Source organism: Dermacentor albipictus, chromosome 2, assembly GCF_038994185.2.
Source record: "Dermacentor albipictus isolate Rhodes 1998 colony chromosome 2, USDA_Dalb.pri_finalv2, whole genome shotgun sequence".
Taxonomy (NCBI): domain Eukaryota; kingdom Metazoa; phylum Arthropoda; class Arachnida; order Ixodida; family Ixodidae; genus Dermacentor; species Dermacentor albipictus.
This window is the reverse complement of record NC_091822.1, coordinates 179863059-179881863: the sequence shown is the minus strand read 5'-3', so window position 1 is coordinate 179881863 and position 18805 is coordinate 179863059. Positions and strand designations below refer to the sequence as shown.

General features: G+C 45.5%; 1 protein-coding gene across 1 annotated transcript in view; it reads left to right on the top strand.

Moving 5' to 3' along the window:
- The window catches only part of Usp5 (ubiquitin specific protease 5), a 64900-nt gene that overhangs the window by 3611 nt on the left and 42484 nt on the right, over positions 1-18805 (top strand). Inside the window, exons 6-8 of the mRNA XM_070534521.1 lie at positions 854-1089; positions 7371-7465; positions 11426-11619. Of these exons, the coding sequence (XP_070390622.1) occupies positions 854-1089; positions 7371-7465; positions 11426-11619 (525 nt within the window). The remainder of the gene's footprint in view (positions 1-853; positions 1090-7370; positions 7466-11425; positions 11620-18805) is intronic.

Here is an 18805-nt window from a genome sequence, read left to right as displayed (position 1 = left end):
GGAGTGGAAAGGCCTTGTGCTATCTAGGTGGTGTTGGATTAGCTGCGCCAGTAGTGACGTCAACGCTCTCCGTCGCAGCCGAGCACGCGTGCAGCAGTTTCTCTCCGGTTCTGAAATGGGTAGGCCACGCGCCATACGTACTCCTTAGGAGCAGGCAGCTTTCGATCAGCAGTGCCGTGAGCATAACCAGGAACGAGCTCGTCTACGCCTTGCCGATGCTGCAGCCCAGGCACAAGAACAGGCCCGTGCAGCCAAGCGCAAGCAGCAACTGTATAATGAGGACGTGGCAGCCTACGAAGCTGTCATTTAATGAACTTTTGGGATTAACCCAGTGATAAACACCGAGGCCGCACGTTTCAGCTTCGCTGGTTAAACAATCTGTACAGAGTGCTTTGGCGGTGATTATTTTCTTTACGAAGGACCTTTTAAAAGCTGCACACTGTGACCTCCTGAAGAAGGTGCCAAATGGACTCCGAAACGGGCTAATAAATTCGCCTATATGCTGGGAATCACTAATCAATTTTTCCAACCAGACAAATAATGCTGTCGAAATGTATAGCTTCAAAACAATTTTCAATGTTTACTGATTTTTGCCAATTTTTGTTAACTAATTAGACATCCAAATAAGTCTATAAACCTGCTAGAATTAAATTCCCTCCGTGCAGCAAATTTTAATCAGAACGGTTCATCACTTGTCTCAAAAAGCATTTCCCATTCTTCCTGCTTTTAAATAAAGAAATTCAAGCTGACCCTCAACTGTAGCTTTATCCTTATGGACAGTGTTTTAATCTTAATGGAGATTAACATTATCAACGAGCTGTGCTTTCTTTTTTTGTTTGGTTTATTCCTACAGACACAGTGACACATTGGTGCAGTTGGACAATGGCGTGAAAGTGGCACCAACGGGCTGGAAGTGCGAAAAGTGTGACCTCACAGAGAACTTGTGGCTGAACCTAACAGACGGTGCCATTCTTTGTGGCCGAAAGCATTTTGAGGGCACTGGAGGCAACAACCATGCGCTTGAGCACTTTAAAAATACTGGCTACCCACTTGCAGTAAAGCTTGGAACTATCACACCAGAGGGTGCTGGTGAGTACTGATGTCAAAGCCTGTCATTATTATTTTTTTTTTGGCTGCCACTCTTAGCATGCACCGAATGGCTCAGTTGATAAAAGCTGATGTCATGAAAGAAATTCGTGGGTGCACGCTACTTTTGTTAGTAATAAAGTAGGCTGTTTTTTAAGGGATTTATTTTGTGACTCTAAGCACAGGGGAAAATTAACATAATAATGAGAGATTTTTGGTGACTGCATGCGCAAAGCAACATGGCACAATTAACAAAAACATCTTGTGTTCCTGAATGTTTCATGCAAGAAGTGGTGGCTGATGTGATTGATATTTTTAAGTGCTAAATGTCTCGTGCCTCATGTCATGTTTTCCTCTTTCATTTTCCCATTCTTTGAGTACATTAGGCCTCGAGTCTTGCTGTCTGCTACCTGTGTTTCTGTAGTAGTCGTCTGCAATCATATGGAAGCAGTCCAGTTGTGATGTCTTATTTTGTTGGTTATATTGTTATAATCTAAAAGCATATCGCCTAAATAATGAAGTTAGATGTCATAATCTATTGCTCACATCCATTCTTACATAGTACAGCATCGACATAAACGTTGATTTTGCAGTTTCGTATGCATATCTGCTACTGCCTGATTCTCCTTTTCTTCTCTCCTTTTGCCCCATACATTTATGTAATATGTTCTTTGGGGCATGTACAGCTATACAAATTAAATGTGAGAAATTACGCTTTGTTTGACTACCATTTACCATATATTTCAGTGCATAACTCGCCACCACATATAACCAGCACCCCCGGTTAGAACAGCTCGGAAAGAAAAAAAGAATGTGCAATTAGCTTGCGGAATTTTTTTTCATCATGTTGAAATTTCGTATTCGACCTTTTATGCAAATAATTACAGAGGCCGATCGATTTTTCGTACACGTAAAGGGGTCATAAAATTTTCGAAACTATCGGGAAATTAAGAAGGCCAAATTTGAATCTGAAAGCAATTCACTTTGATAAATTTGGGAGTTGGTGACGAATGAAACGGTTTCAGCCACGTCGATGATATATCTTCATATCAGCGGTATGAATTAAGCCAGCCTCCACGGCTGATAGCATTGCCTGTACTGCCACGACGCTATCATGAAAAGTGCCAGCTGCGGGGAGCAAATGCCTCGTCTGTCTCTTGCTCCAACGAGTCACCGAAACTAGAGATTACATAACCTCCCATACTAAACATGTGGGAAGACAGCTTACATGATGCCACGCCATCTCGGCATGTACACTCTTTGCACATGTGGCAGATTACCTCTAGAGCAGGGTGTGTGACTGCGTATGAGCTCAGCCACAGTTATAGCCATGTGTAGTCACATCCTCCCCGTCCCTCACGCTCGCTTGATCTCGCTACCGCGAGCTTGGTCCCCTCCCGCTCTTTTTTTTTCGCTTGTGCAGGAAGGCGTCATTCGTGAAGCCACCATCTTTCTTGTCTCACCCTCGCACTCTTTCACTCGCACACCTAAAGCACAACGAGCGCGGGTCATGATAGGATCTTATCGCACTTGGACTTTATACGGAACATGATGCAGCTTCACTTGAGTGGTTGCTCTTGTCGCGCTGAGCATGATTTGAGAGCCGCATTTGTAAGCAGATGCTTGTGATTCAATCATTTACCGTTTGCGTGTGCAGAAGTTTACATTTATTGTCTCGGCATTCCTTTGCGGCGCGAGCAAAATTTTGGGTGTGTGACTGCGTATGCACTCAGCCACAGTTATAGCTATGCATAGTCACATCCTTCCCTCCTCGCCCCTCGCGTGCGCTTGATCTCGCTACTGTGAGCTTGGTCCCCTCCCGCTCTTTCTTTTCGCTTGTGCGGGACCAATAGCTGACCAATAATCTGTACATGCTCAGTAATTTGGACAGCTTTGCAGCACCACCAATGGTCTCGTAGACATAATCTGTAAAGATGACCAACATTTTGGACAGCCGCCAGCTCTAAATTTCATTATACGCACTCCGCCCGTGGCTGTAGTGTACGCTGACTTCGCTGCCATTATCTCCTCTGACAACTTCGACAAGAAATCAAGCATGGCTTCAGAGATTACATGCTAGACGGTAATCCCGGAGGCATTGCTTTGGTTGCAGCATTATGCTTGAGAGATTTAACTGCAAATACTGATCTTGGAGGCTCTGCCTGACTTATAGGTCACATCAACATCACGATCATCATATCCTATTCCTGCAACCCCACGCATGTCCTGCTCTCGCCATTCTGTTTGTTGAGTTTGCATTCCAGACAGCGCTGTGCTGGCTCCAAGAAGTCTTTCTCGTTAACTTACCTACAGGCGGCATCAAATGGCACCATCGGTGCCCTCGCAGCCCTACTCTGAAGGAGTCTTGAGTTGCAGTCCAAATGGCTCCACAACTGATGAGCCTGAACCTGCCTCCTACCACAACGTGTTCAAATGCGGACATCATTGATAATCTGCTAGGCTGTGGTGTGCCAATTTTTGCCGCCGTTATATTCGAAGACTTTGCAGACGTCGATGGTGCGGTGTTGTCTTGTGCCAAACTGAATGATGCTGAAATAATTTAGCAAGTTCTCCCACCGTAAAACAGCAACTCTAGCTTGGATGATGATGATGTGCCGTGTGCTCCAGAGCTTTCAATTATGGACTCGAGCCTTTGCAGTCCTTGCATTGGCAGTGACAGCAGAAAACTGGCAGAAACACTGGCGTACTTGGTTCCACGTAAGCGGAAGTGTGTGCAGCAACAATACATGGACAGGAGGACATGGACAAGGCGTTATGAAAAGTTATATACTTTGTTATACCGATAATTTATTTATATTGAATTTTATTATCTCGAGCTTTAACTAACTGCATACATTGACGCTCAATTATTTGCAAAAACAGTATATATTCATGGATGCACGACCTGACTACGTCTTTTCTTCGACCAGCACCACTTTCCCCTCTCATCGGCGATGCTGATACAGCTTGGTTCACAGGATGGACGTGATTGTGGACGAATCAGATATGTCACATGAATCGAAGCTCTTCGCAGCTAGCATTCACACGACAGAGCGTGACAGCGTGGACGGAGCAGCCCTCACGTGGCAGTGGCAACAAAGCAGAAGATTCTTCCAACTATGATTTGTCTTTCCGCCATATCGTGAAGCTCTTTACATGGACCGAAGGAGCATTGTGAGCACGAGTGACATATGATCACATGATACATGATCCATGAACTCAAATCGCGATTTGCTTCATCGTGTGAATACAGCTTTTCTTTCAGCTGCTGCTGTGCTAGGATGGATGTTGAGCTCAGTTCATCATGATTTCAGTTCTAGTAGGCTGGCACTGCGTGCACTATTCACCAACTACTAAACACAAAACAGGCAAACCATCAAGAGGAAGAGGATGTGTGACCATGAAGGAGGGGAGGATGAAGCTTCAACACGCAGGGGGTAGGAAGAGGGTGGGGTTCTGTAAGAAATAATGAAACTTTGAATGGTGGAGAACCTTGGCTTTTGGTGTGGTTTCATGGCAGCACACCCTAGACTGCCATTAAGCCACACCTCAAGGCGAAATTCACATATAACCCTCACCCCTACTTTATTATTAATTGTTTTGAGTTTTTGGTGCCGGTTACACACCCAAAAATACAACACAGTAGAACCTCGTTGATACATTCTTGTTGCATATGTTTTCCCAGTGCTAATGTTCGCAATCAAGAGCACAGAAAATTACCCAATAGAGTTACGCTCATTTTTTACCAGTTCGTATGTCCCCGGAATACACAATATTTTGTCACCAACATTCAGTACGGCGTCAAACTACGATCGTATGATACTTTTTCTGGCCGCTAGATCTTGTGTAAACAAGAAAATGTGCAAGGCACGCGCATCCAAGAACAGTAGTATATAGCTGCCTGCCGTGGCAGCTTCACTGTAATACTCGCCTGCCCATCTCATGTGAAAATGCCGTTGTTTACTCAGTTTCTCATTTCGGTACCAGCAAATCTTCTCTGGGGTCGTTGCACACGGCATTCACTGCTATCATTGTCAATTCTATTGTGATAAGCACCTTCACCTATCTGTTTCACAGCATGTGGTGCCTGCATGCAAGGCACGCGCAATCAAGAACAGTATATAGCTGCCTGTCGTGGCAGCTTCACTGTAATACTCGCCTGCCTGTCTCATGTGAAAATGCCGTTGTTTACTCAGTTTCTCATTTCGGTACCAGCAAATCTTCTCTGGGGTCGTTGCACACGGCATTCACTGCTATCATTGTCAATTCTATTGTGATAAGCACCTTTACCTATCTGTTTCACAGCATGTGGTGCCGTCGGAAGCGTAGCGCACGCTTTTCATAGGCGATAACCGAAACGTGCCGCCGTTCCCTGCTGCAGACTGCAATCATATACGTTTTACGGCTGCTAGGTGCTCTGTGAACAAGAAAAGGTGCACGATGCGCGCAATCGAAATCGGTACATAGCTGCTCGTCTCGCATCAAAATGATGCCGCACACACCTTCTTATTCCGGTACCAGCAAATCTCCGCTCGGGTCGTTGCATGCCGCATTCACAGCTATTGCCACCAAACCTATTGCGATAAGCATTTTCACCTATCTGTTTTATAATGTGTGGTCCTTAGCGCCATTGGTAGCACACTGCACGTATTTAGTAGGCGATAATCCAAATGTGCTGCCGTTCCCTGCTGCAAGTGGTGCGACGCGGGCATCACATTTCGCTTTAGCAACAAATGCATCTCGGGCCGCCGATGCGTGTCAGCGTCTCATGCCACAGTGATCCGCGCAACGCTTCACATTACGTAGATGTCATATTTTTTAGTTACTTCGGATCGTTTGTTTTCCTGGTTAGTATGTTTTGTCTCGCGTTTTTTTACAAAACGTATGAACAAGGTTCTGTTGTATCACTTGTCACACATTGATACATTGAGGCTGCATAAGAATATGCGAAAGTTTGCAGGACGGACTCATGCAGTCTATTATAGCTTGTAACTCTGTTCAAGAGGCACATGGCTTCCTTTCATTCTTTCCCTTCAATCCATTCCTTCAATTATTCTTTGTGGACAGACTCTGGAGTTTCTCACTCATGAAATTCTGAGTTTCACTGCTTCTCTAAGCATGCGAAATTTGTTCACTAATAAAAAATGATGTGTGAAGCGTAATACAGTGAAACCTCGTTATAACGAACAGTTAAAAAGTCGGAAATTAGTTCGCTATATCCATAATTCGTAATATAAAATTTAGTAAAAAATACATGCATGAGGAGCAAAATTCAATCAGAGAAGGCACAGAAACTCTAACGATGCTTACTTGGGTCACGTTCATTTATTTACGCACAAAGAACTGCGTTATCGCGGCCTGCTTCTTGGTGTTGATCGCATTCCGTATCACGCCCTGTTCCACAGTTTGCAAACAATCAGCAAGGGCAAACCCACTGCCCTCAATAGCACTGCAGTGAGGGCGCAGTAAATCCAACGCAGCAAGTGCTTCTTGTGAAGTCGGAATGTTCTCATCGTCTACAGGGTCAGCCTGAGCTTCGTCTGCGGGATGTTCAGAGACTTCCACAGCGATTTCGGCGTCCGTCAGTACAGCCGTGGTCGCTTAGATGTCGTCGCCACCTACGAAGTCTTCTACAGTCATTGTTGCGGGCATGTCAGCAACACAACGCGAAAAATCGTTCCAGGCCTCATCGTTCCAGGCCTCAACACTAAAACGCAAAAGCAACATTCCATCACGCCGCTGCCGCCGCTGCTGAAGCGGCGCTGTCAGCGGTTGTGAGATGCGGAGGATTTCTTTGGCTGTCAACTCTCGATGACGACGTGGCATCTCTGGTGCTGTCAGCGCCTGCGAGGTAGTCCTGAACGTTTGGTGCGCCGCACAACAGACTTGTAGTGCAACGAAGCCTGCCGCCTGCTATTAAAGTGAGGTAGGGCTTGGCGTCGCGAAGTTCGTTATATCCGTTTTATGCCAAACCGCGTTCGCTGTAGGAAGTTAAAAATACATGTGTTTGACAAAAATATTTCGGAAGAGTTCGATATATTCAATAATTCGTTATATGCGTGTTCGTTATATCGAGGTTTGACTGTATTGCCAAATATGAGGAAAGAAAAAAGAGAGTCGGAAACACTATTTAAGTGGTGCAAATAACTCTGCAAACTGGAAAAACAAGAAGTTCTGCCAAGACATCTCTATTTAAAGAAAGGGTTTTCCATGTCGGCTGGGTTAAGTTAGGTTATACCAGTGTTGTGCAGGTTATGATCTGTAGTGTTGCTTCCTGTTTTCAGATGTGCACTCTTACGATGAGGATGATATGGTCATCGATACCAACCTCACCAAGCACCTTGAGCACTTTGGCATAGAGATTGCCAAGATGAGAAAGGTTAGTTGCCCCCTTATGGTTCCTTCTTATCACACACTTTTTTTCATGTGAACTGGAATTTTTGGGCCGTCATGGCTGGTACTACAGAATCTCTTTAATTCATATTTAATGGAAACAAAAAAAGTGAAAATTAACTGAATGTAGAGTAATTAAATGGACCAAAAAGAGAATAAACAAATATTCCTGCTAGACTAAAACGCCTTAATTTGCTAAAATCTGCCATCTTCACTTGTATTTTGCACGAAAGTGGCGGGGAAGCTGCAATTCTTATTTTCTCATGCCTGAGGGCCTTTCAACTTCCTTCACGTTGCATTAAATGGCGTGAGGTGTGTGTTCATTTGAGTAGGTGTGCTTTTCACTACTGCATCCACATCCTAATTTTTTTCACATCATCATGCTAGCTGGCAGCTAGTAATAGTCTGTACCAATGTAGCCGTTAGATTTGATGCCAATGTGCAAGCTTCAGTAGGATCACATTTTACCCTCGGTGGTGTCCAGGCACTTTGGGACATTGTACACCTTGCATTAAAACAACAAAACCAGTACTCGCCGCGAATGTTTCGGATGTACTTCAAGGTTGCTGTCGTGGTGACCATGGATGACTACACAGCTCTGAAGAGATGTGGCCAATTTAGTTGCATGCGTGGCATTAAATGCAATAAAAATGTGTGAAGCCTCCTTGTACTTTCATATTTGCACGAATACAATCAAACCTCGATATAAGAAACCTAGATTTAACGAAATTCATGATGTAACAAACTATTTCAATTTCCCGATCTTAGTTCCCTATCTTAGTTCCAGTATGCATTCGCTGGCTCACCCTTGCACACTTTCACTCGCACATACAGCATACGGTGCGCAGTGACGATTTTATCGCCCTTTGACTTAGGTGGAACCTCACGGCGATGCCCAAGGCAGAAATGCGCCTGGAGTATCCATGTATTTGCTATTGCAATGAAACAACTGGCCACAGGTGGGGCACGAACCTACGTAATGTGAATAGTGGGTGCGTGCCCCACCTGCAGCGTTGTGCAAGGGAGGGGGCGCCGTTGGGCTCCAGCAGCAACTGTGTATCTTGCGACCGGGTTCAAGGAGAACTGACGATTGCAGCTTAATCTTGCGCTTGAAAGGGAGGAAAGTGGGGAGGCAGTACGGGAGGGAGGAGGGGAGCAGCTTCTACTCTGCCAGCAACTGTGTACTTTGTGCGGCGGCGCATGGTCACGCATTTTATCTTGAAAATGACCTGCAGATGGCTTATACCTTTGTGCGTGCTGTGTTCTCTACCGCTGTTTGCATTGAAGCGATAGACAGCACGAAGGTCACTTTGCCCATTGTGGCTGCCACACTTGCTCGCACCACTGTTTTGACAGCAAGTGTCTGCAGTCATAGAGTGCAATGTGTTCATGTTTGCCTGTGCGCGCTGACACCATGCTTGTTAATTCAGTTAGTAAGTGAATGTTTCTATGTTTATAGCATGGCCGATAAAGGTACTATCCTTACTTCGTATACCTGTCCATTAATTTGCTACAGTGAAACCTTGTTAAACTTTAGTTGGTCGGAACTTGGAAAAAGTACGTACTAAACAGTCGTACTGTTTAACCGAATTAGCATGAGATTGCCCACTTACCTGTTGAAAACGGAACTCAGAGAGAGTGCGATGAAAGGGGAAAATCAAGCAGTGTTTATTCACTTCACGCGACGAAAGTGTTATTTTTGTTTGATGCTGTGGCGGCCTAGCACGACGACAGCGGCCTCAAACTTACTGAAGCTGCATGCCAGCTTTCCAGCCAGCCCCCTCTTCTCGGCAAACACTGGCATGGCAGATTTCTCGTTGGCATTACGTATTCTCCATGCACGCGCGCACTAGTGCTGCAGAAGTCCCGGGGCGCCTTTTTCATTGCCGGGTGCTGTTCTCGTCGCGACGATTGCATTCATGAGGCTGGCGTAACGCGCAGCTTCTGCCACTGTCGGGCCTAAATCACTCGTGCTGTCGCTTTCCGTGCCGTCCTCATCACTGTCGCTAGTCGACACTTCGGCAACAACAGAGGCAACGATAGCGAAAAGTCGAACCATGTAGCCGACATCTCTTCGCAGTCGCAGCAGCGCTGTCAAGCAACTTCATCTCATTCGAAAGGCCGCACATCGTAGTCAACAGCAGATTCCTGTTGCGTGCCAGCGCCGACTTCTCCGTGTCACGTTCGATAGCACAGACGATGTCTAATTTTTCTTCTATGCTGAGCACTCGGCGTCTTTTTTTTATCCGAGTGTCGGCATGACGCGAGTGCTCGCTTGCACGACGCCACAACACTCTCTGGCATGTCTCTGGTATCTCTCTGGCACGGCGCCGAAATGATGTTGATGTTGATGTGACTTCATACGCAAATGCGCAGGGTGTTTGGAGGCCGTTTCGATCTCTGAGGCTTGTTGTTCTGCCGGGCCGCTCGATGGAGACGACGCACCGCCGTGTTTGTGTGACGAAAAGGGAAACGCTACGTTTTAACCGATGCATATGCAATAAGCTGGTGCAGTTTATGTGGATGCAAAACACGTTATGTTCAATGGCTGCTGAGTCGGGGATTTGACTTTACTACTTTTAAAACGAAAGTACTGTTTAAGCGGGTACGGTTTAACAAGGTTTTACTGTATTGCAATCGATGCTTTGCCTTTAGGGCCAAACTGCGACTTTTTTTAGCAGGTATTTGCACTAATTCACCACATTGCGGTTTCAAGTAATTATGCATAAAAGGTACACTTAAACCACAATATAACAATATTCTCAACTAGTATTCTCAACAAGTATTTAACACTTTGTAACTTCTTGTCCATAGGACACTATGTATTTTGAACCTCAGTATAACGAAGTGTGTTTATACAAGATTTCAACACAATGAGATTTCAGTTCTGCTTTGAGGCAATACTGAGACAATAAATGGAAACTTCCATGGATGCAGATGGCCAAATGGTTGAATTATATGCAGTTGCTTGCGAACGCACTTGCCGAATCGTGCGCCACAGGCCGAGAACGACCACTGAAGCGGAGCAGCATCATGTTCCGTATAAAGTCCCAGTGTCACAAGATCCAGTCACACCGCGTATGATGTATGCCTTAGGTGCGAATGAAAGCGTGTGAAGGTGAGGCGAGAAGGATGGTTGCTTTATAAGTGTATGCGAGGGAAAGGTGGGGAAGGGGAGCGAGCTCGCGGTAATGCGATCAAGCTAGGGCAGGGAGTGAGTGAGGGCCAGGTTGGCACATCTCCTTTTCTAGTGCGGACATGCTGCACACGGCTATCAGCATGACTGAGTGCATACGTAGCCCGTGCGCCCTTTTTTCGCCATAATCTGCCATTTGTGCAAGAACTGGGTGAGCTGAGATGGCGTGGCATTGTGTGCTGTCTTCCTGCAGGTTTAGTGCTAGAGGTTGTGTAATCTTGAGTTTTGAAGGTGCGTTGAAGTGAGAGGCAGACAAAGCATTTGCTCGCCGCTGCCAGTGCTTGTTACGATAGCGTCGTCCTACCGCAGGCGACACTATCAGCCGTGGGGGTGAAGTGGACGCAAAAGCATGTATCGTCCCACTGCAAATGTGAAGGTATCGTCGATGGGGCACGAAATGGTATCATTTGTCGCCAACTGCTAAATTCAGTAAAATGAATTTTGTCTCATTCAGATGTGCTTTTTCTGATTTTTCAAAAATTCTGAAAATTTTGTGGTCCCTGCCATGTAAGAAAAATCCATTGGGGGCTGTACTTATTTACATAAAAGGTCGCATTTCAATATAATGAAATTTTGATATAAGAAAGAAAATTGCTGATTTTGCCGACTTCATTATATCGAGGTTTAACTGTATTCTGCTTTGTCTCTTAAATTTCATGTTTGATTCCTGCTTGCCTATTTGAGGTTCAATTGCTGGCGAGATGTGAAAGTTGACAGATGAGGCCAGCATTGTTTTGTGGTGAAACACAGACAGAAAAGACGATGCTGGAGCTGGAGATGGACCTGAACCAACGGCAGGGCGAGTGGGCGATGATCCAGGAGGCTGGCAGCAAGCTGACACCGCTGTTCGGTCCGGGCTACACTGGCCTGGCCAACTTGGGAAACTCTTGCTACTTGAACTCTGTCATTCAGGTTGTACTGAGCATCCCGGAGTTCCAGCGCAAGTGAGAAGCTTCCTTTTTCTCAGCTGTGGCACTGCTTTTGGCTTAGCCATGGCTTAACAAGTGAGATAACCATTGACTTGGTTAGGACTTCATTGTGTAGGGGCAAAGTTAAGAAACCTTCTATATTCTGACATTTGGTACGCCATTGATACTTAGTGTTCATAAGTAATTGCTCTCCACTGCAATGTTTCTCATAGCCCAGATGCAACTACTGCAAAAAAAAAGAAGAAAAGAAAATAGAAGGTGGTTCAGCATTTACTGTCAACCAAAAAAGTTTACGAACCATGGGATCTAGGAGCTAAATATATCTGCAGCCTCGCAACCCAGCCTGTTACTATTCGCAATTCCAGCCACTCGTAGTATATGCGAACAACATTCTGATGAACAGTTTTGCTAACTACTGATACCAGCTACTCAGAAATTCAATTATTTTTTCGATCCAATGGTCTAGAAACTTTTTTGGTCGACGGTATATACACAAATACATATCGCAGTTATACTAATGCCTTCTTGGTCTTGCAGATGCTGCCAGCTATAAATATAAACATTGCTTCGCATAGAGAAAGAAGAACGAAAATGTGAAAAATATTAAAAGAAAAATGCAACAGACCATAGACCGCCCACACAGTCTGTAAGCACACTTAGCACAATTCTTGCCACACGAATATGGTGTTGACCCTATTACAAGTGCTCTGTAAATGTTTCAGAGTTTCCCTGAATTGTATCTAGAACAAACTTGGGTACTTTGGACGCAGCTAAAGAGGGAGAAGTTACATTGAAGCGGTACTAGGGACAGACCTGAATGCGCAAAACTCGCGTGACTGATTGGAAGTCCTTTATCCTTCATAACTTAGCAGCTGGCATTGGCTTGCGCTGTGGTTAAGGCTAAGTTGGTAACGAGCACATTGACTAGGCAGACTGTTCCTTTAGGTTTTGAGGAGGCGCCGGAGATGTGTTGAGATATCACTTTTCTGCTCGACTTTGTCAGCTTGGTGGCTAAATCGACAGTGGTTCTGGAAGCGGAGTAGGACTGAGTCCAAATTCAGCTTGCTGTAAGGTGCCCGAAATTTTCTTGGGGCTGTCCAAGTTATCAGTCGGTAGCTATATCAAATCATCAATGCCTTACCTTGCATTTTTGGAAGCATTGTCTTGGAAAATGTGAATTGCTGAGCAAGCAGAACTAATTCATGCTGGAAATGCAAAGTAAAGGATAATTGCAGAAGTGTACCTTGTAGGCTAGATGTCCATAAAATAAGGTTACAGCATTTATTGCTGGTCATTTGTTGCCGATGTGGAACACCTTGGAGAATCTGTGTATGTGCTTTGGGACTAACGTATCACGCGAAGCTAAATGGTCCATTTTTTGCGGTATGTCATCATTATGGTGGCTAGCAATACATAAGACTTTAGCCTTTGGCTGAAGCTTGTCTGTAAGACTATCTGTGAGAGAGAAATTTTATTTCATTTAGCCATTGCACATTTTTAGAAGTTCAAACTTATAGTAGTTTTTTTTTTCTATTCAAATGCATGTTACTCTGCTGAGACCAATCGATCAGCTCAGAAATGGTGTCAAAGACACACATCAACAAGTCAGATGCAGTGTCTCGCAAAAGTAATGCAGTATCCCTAAAAATGATTGCTCAAGAATACTGCCCCTTGTTGCGGCTAGGGTGGTGTTCAGGGCATGGAATCCACCAAGCCCATCGACTCCTACGTCAGGTTGTAGAAAATGCAGGAAAAAGGGTTTATTTAGCTCAGTTACACGGCTCCAGTTACAGAAGCCTACTTCATGCAGGAGCAAGTTAAACGTCCAAGTTCACATGACCTTCTTTCCTCACTCTCGAAAAGTCTCCACTTTAATACCGTTGACCTCCCTAGGTGAGTCGACTAGAGAAGCTGAAGGCTGTACAGCAGCAAATCACTATCATTGACTCTGTTGCGATGCCATGCCCATGCTTGCAATAACCTGCAGTAACTCCGCCTCCAAAGAGACTAGTTTGGAATCTGTGGCAAGAAGGCAACTGGCGATGTGCCATTCGTCGTTGTTGTCCGCCCTTCTTTTCTTCACTCAGGCTGCCAGGTAAAGGCGGGGTGAGGGCCTTTCGTGGAACCCTGCAACAGTCCGTGTACACGCTGCGTTGACGTCTGTATAAGCGCTGAGGGATGGGCGGTGATTTGACTCGCCGCAAACGTCGAACTAACTGCGCCTTTCAGTTAGTTGTCGTGGTTCTCTCCTTTTCATTCTCTGCTCAGGCTGGCAGGCAAAGGGTGGGGTGAGGGCCTCTTGTGGGACTTGTCAAGAGTTGATGCCTACGCGACATTGACCTCTGCACAGACGCTGATGGATGGGTGGTGATTTGACTTGTGTTAAACATCGTGTTAAACATCCAATTAACTGCGCTTCTCAGTTAGTTGTTGTGGTTCCCTCCTTTTCATCTTCTGCTCAGGTTTCCAGGTAATGGTGGGGTGAGCGCCTTTCGTAGGACCCTTCGACTGCCGGTGTCCACACTGCGTTGACATCTAGATAGGAGGGGTGGTGGTCTCACACGTTGCAAACATTCAATTAATGCCTTTGTGGTGTCGAGACGTAACATCCTGTAGGCTTGGTATCTGTGGCCAATGAAGCACAAATGGTGACGATGCACTGCTTTCATTATGAAAGCTCATTAAAAAAAGTTTTCCTTTTGGGAAGGCAAATTAAAAAAATTATATTCTGGGGTTTAACATACCAGGACCCTGACATAATTATGAGGCATGTCGTAGTGGGGCACCCTGGAAAAATTGGGGCTGCCTGGGGTTCTTTAACATGCACCTAATGCATGGTACACATTTAAAAGAATTTCCCCACCATTGAGGGTCGGGTTTTGATAACGCGCCCTCAGGCTTAGCAAAGCACTGCCGAAAGCACTGTGACAGGTGAAGGTAAATTCTGCACATCTCGTTTTTTCTGATTGCCAACATGGGGACATGCTATATTTTTATTCTTAAATTGGGTGCGTTTCATTCAGGTGCATGTTTAGCTGCATCAGACATTCGTGCACATTTTCCTATTTTAAGCCTACAAAAGTTTTGTGCGTGTTATAATTAGGCAAATAGGCTAGTTAGTTTGTTCAAATCTGGTGTCGTTTTACTTGTGACAGCAGTTACAAGGATCTTGGGAATGTGTTTGTGCCATTTGTTCTGTGGATTTGCAACTCTCACCAGCTTTGCTTTGTGCTGAAGCTCCATTGCTAGAGATGTGCGCCAACCCAACACTTCACCGACTCTTGTTACAGCAGACCCTGATAATCTGACAAAAACATCCATTTTATCCAAAGTGCTTAATATTCGAGACTCCTCGCTTCCGAAACTTTTGTTCATTACAACTTCACTACAGAGTGAATGACGCATGTCCAAAGTAAAAAAACAAACAAAAAAAGTTGCAGTTTCGCCCAAAAGGCGAAGCATCGATTGCAATAGCAAATTAAGATAAGTGCGGCAGCAGCACCGAACGAATTGACCTTCATCGTGTCTCTCACTTGTATGCGAACTAAACGTCGAGAGCACAGCACATACGAAGCTACCGGCACTGGACGCACTTTGTTCGCATTGCTGATTGCTTTCAAGATACGGCGCCCGCATGGCCGTGCCGTTAACAGCAGTCACCGGAGTAGAACCCCCCTCTTCCCCTCGTCTCCCCCCATGCCTTGCGTGCGAAAGATGGCGCACTTCTGCCCTGCTTTCCTCCCTCCTTCGCGCGCAAGATATTGAGCCGCGATCGTCGGCTGATCCTCGCAAGTCAGTTGCCAGCCCGTGTCGACATGGCAAAAGTCTGTTTTATATGCCTGACTTTGACAAAAATTGCAGCTAATTTTGTCCACTGTAGCTGCTTGTTCATTGTTGCATTAATAAAATAGGCAGATCAAACTAAGGTTGAAAAATGCTTCGTTATATCCAAAAGTCTGTTGTATGCAGGTCCATTATAACGAGCATAGACTGTGTAGTTCTCCACCCAGGATAATTATGCACCTTGAATACCGGCTAGTAATATTGTCTAATGAGTCTTCAAGATTGTCAACAAAATTAGACTGGTTGCTAGGAGGACAATAGCAGACCCCTATAATGTAAGTAATGCCTTTTAAATGAGCCATCACCCAAAGTAGCTCTCACGGTGTCTCTGTACAAAGGAGCACGGGTTTATAATCACTTTTTATGGCGACCATCACCCCTCCTCTTCTGGTTTCCCTTCTATCTTTGCGAAAAACAGAAAAGTGGCCTGGAAGCGATAAATCACAGTTCGGGATGTCATCGCACAGCCAAGTTTTGGTGCCTAGGATGATATCAGCAGAGCACATGTCAGTCATGGCATTTATGGTATCGACTTTCGCCAGTATGCTACGAAAATTTGCAATAAGCAAAGAAAGATTCCCATTATCATACAGTTTTGGTTGAGGAGGTGTTGCTTGTCATGTTGTTGGGCGTTCAACCTGTTCGTTTAGTAGAACTACTTGTTTAGAGACAGAATCATATTTGTAAGTTTGGCCATGCAGATAAAGTTTGTTATATCGGATCATAAAGCTCTCGTCATTACGGTTACCTTTAGCAAAATCCCTTAGCTTTTTCCTAGCTAGTTGCATTTTTGGCAAGAAGTCTTCCTCCAACCATGTCTTAATTTCCTAATTTTTCAGCTTAGACCCACTTCGGAGGACTTTGTCTCTTAAATTAAAATTGAGAGAACTTTACCATTATTGGCTGCGTGAAATCGGGTCGTGGGTGACCAATGTGATAAGCTTGCTCGATATCATTCTCATCTAGCGTCACTTCTAATCGACCTGAAGTGAAGTTGCGAATAATGCTTATGGTTGAGGCGTTGTCCTCCTTGTCAGCCTCTGCTAATCCTTTTATAATCAGATTGTTCTGCCTGGTGTTATTTGTGAGATCATATACTACATCGTTCAGTTCCGCATTTGTAGTTGACATGGTTGCATTAACTTCAGTCACACTGCTGCTAACTGATGTTATGTCAGCCTCGAGCATAGGGATGCTGCTTGTGTTCTGCTCAATCGCACATACTCTGGTTTTTACGTTCACAACGTCCTGCATTATAGTCTTTGGACTGGCGGTTATGCTACTAAAATGTTCTTCATATGCAGTTTTAAATGTGTTCATCAACGCAAATACATCTTCCGTCCTTGGGCCAGGATTAGTCTCGACATCTCCAGCACAAAGCAAAAGTAGGGTGAAGCACATAGCGGCAAGCATGAGAGACGATCTTGGCAAAGCAACTCGTAACGACTCGGAAGATATACTCATAGGTTTGAATCTCATGCCGACACAGGGGTGGCACGCAACAAAGGTACCAATGCGAGCTCGGTATGTACTTACATCTATACCCATGACACGTGCCGTAGGAACGACACTTAGAGATTCAAAATGGGGATAAACAGCCACTAGTATCCACAGCCAAAATCCTAACTGATGCAGAGATGCATACCTATAATGAAGATGTAGGTCAGTTTGACCCTTGCCACGTGTGGCCGCAAATACCGAGGCCTTGATATCGGCTTGCTCCTTTAGTACTGTTTGGCGGCGCTGGCTACAGCGACGGCAGAATTGACATCACCGGAGGCATAGCCGTTCACTTTCAGCGTGAAACGGCGCAGGATCTGCTATCTGGACAGCCAACAGCCAGGAAGGGCGGCAGCCGGCTGTAGCCAACGACGATGTAGGCCAGTTTGACACTTGCCATGCGTATTGTATTGCCTTTACCCTGTTTGATATGAAGTATTTCATTTATCAGAGTCTGACTTAATCCACACAAGAACAGCTGTTGAGTCAGACCACAAGTGCGTTTCGTAGTGTGTTGATGTGCCTCTATGCACAGTCTGCATGATTTGTGCTGCCGTCAGAGCTCCCAACAGCTCTAATCGCAGAAGCATTAACTCTTTCAGCAGTGCCACTCTTGATTTCGTGATCACCAGACTTGTTATTACAGTGAAACCTCGTTAAACCGTAGTCGGCCGGAGCTCGGAAAAAGTACGTACTAAACGGTAGTACTGTTTAAGCGAAATAGCATGAGATCGCCCACTTACCTGTCGATAACGGAACTCAGAGAGAGTGCGATGAAAGGGGAAAAAACATGCAGTATTTATTCACTTCGCGGGACGTAAGTGTTATTTTCGTTTGATGTCGCGGCGGCCTAGCACGACGACAGCGGCCTCAAACTTACTGAAGCTGCGTGCCAGCTTCTCAGCCAGCCCCCCTCTTCTCGGCAAACACTCGCACGGCACAACAGATTCCTCGTTGGCGTTACGTATTCTCCGTGCACGCGTGCAGTAGTACTGCATAAGTCCTGTGGCGCCTTTTTCATTGCCGGGTGCCGGAGTTCGGAAAACTTTTCGTTTGGAATAGTTACGTTATCGCGCCCCTGTTCTTGCGACGATCGCATTCACGAGGCTGACGTAACGCGCAGCTTCTGCCACTGTCGGGCCTGAATAGCCCGTGCTGTCGCTTTCCGTGTCGTCCTCATCACTGTCGCTAGTTGACACTTCGGCAACAACAGCGGCAACAATGGTGAAAAGTCGAACCTCGTAGCCGACATCTCTTCGCGGTCGCAGCAGCGCTGCCGAGCAACTTCGCATTCCAAATGCCACACACTGTAGTCAACAGCAGATCCATGTCGCAGGCCAGCGCCGACTTCTTCGTGTCACGTTCGGTAGCACGGACGATGTCTAATTTTTCTTCTATGCTGAGCACCCGGCGTCTTTTTTATCCTAGCTTTGACATGACGCGAGTCCTCGCTTGCACGACGCCACAACGCTCTCTGGTGTGGCGTCCATGCGGCGTCGAAATGATGTTGATGTTGATGCGGCTTCACATGCAAACGCACAGGGCGCTTGGAGGCCGTTGTACCGATCTCTGAGGCTTGTTGTTCTGCCGGGCCGCCCGATGGAGACGACACACCGCCATGTTTGCGCGACGAAAAGTGGAAACGCTACGTTTTAACCGATGCGTACGCAATAAGCTGGTACGGTTAATGCGGATACAAAATACATTATGTTCAATGGCCGCTGAGTCGGGGAATTGACTTTACTACTTTTAAACCGAAACTACTGTTTAAGCGGGTACGGTTTAACGAGGTTTTACTGTACTTCTGAATTCTCTGCCTGTGTTCGTGCATAAACAGCAGCTCCATATGCCAATGTGC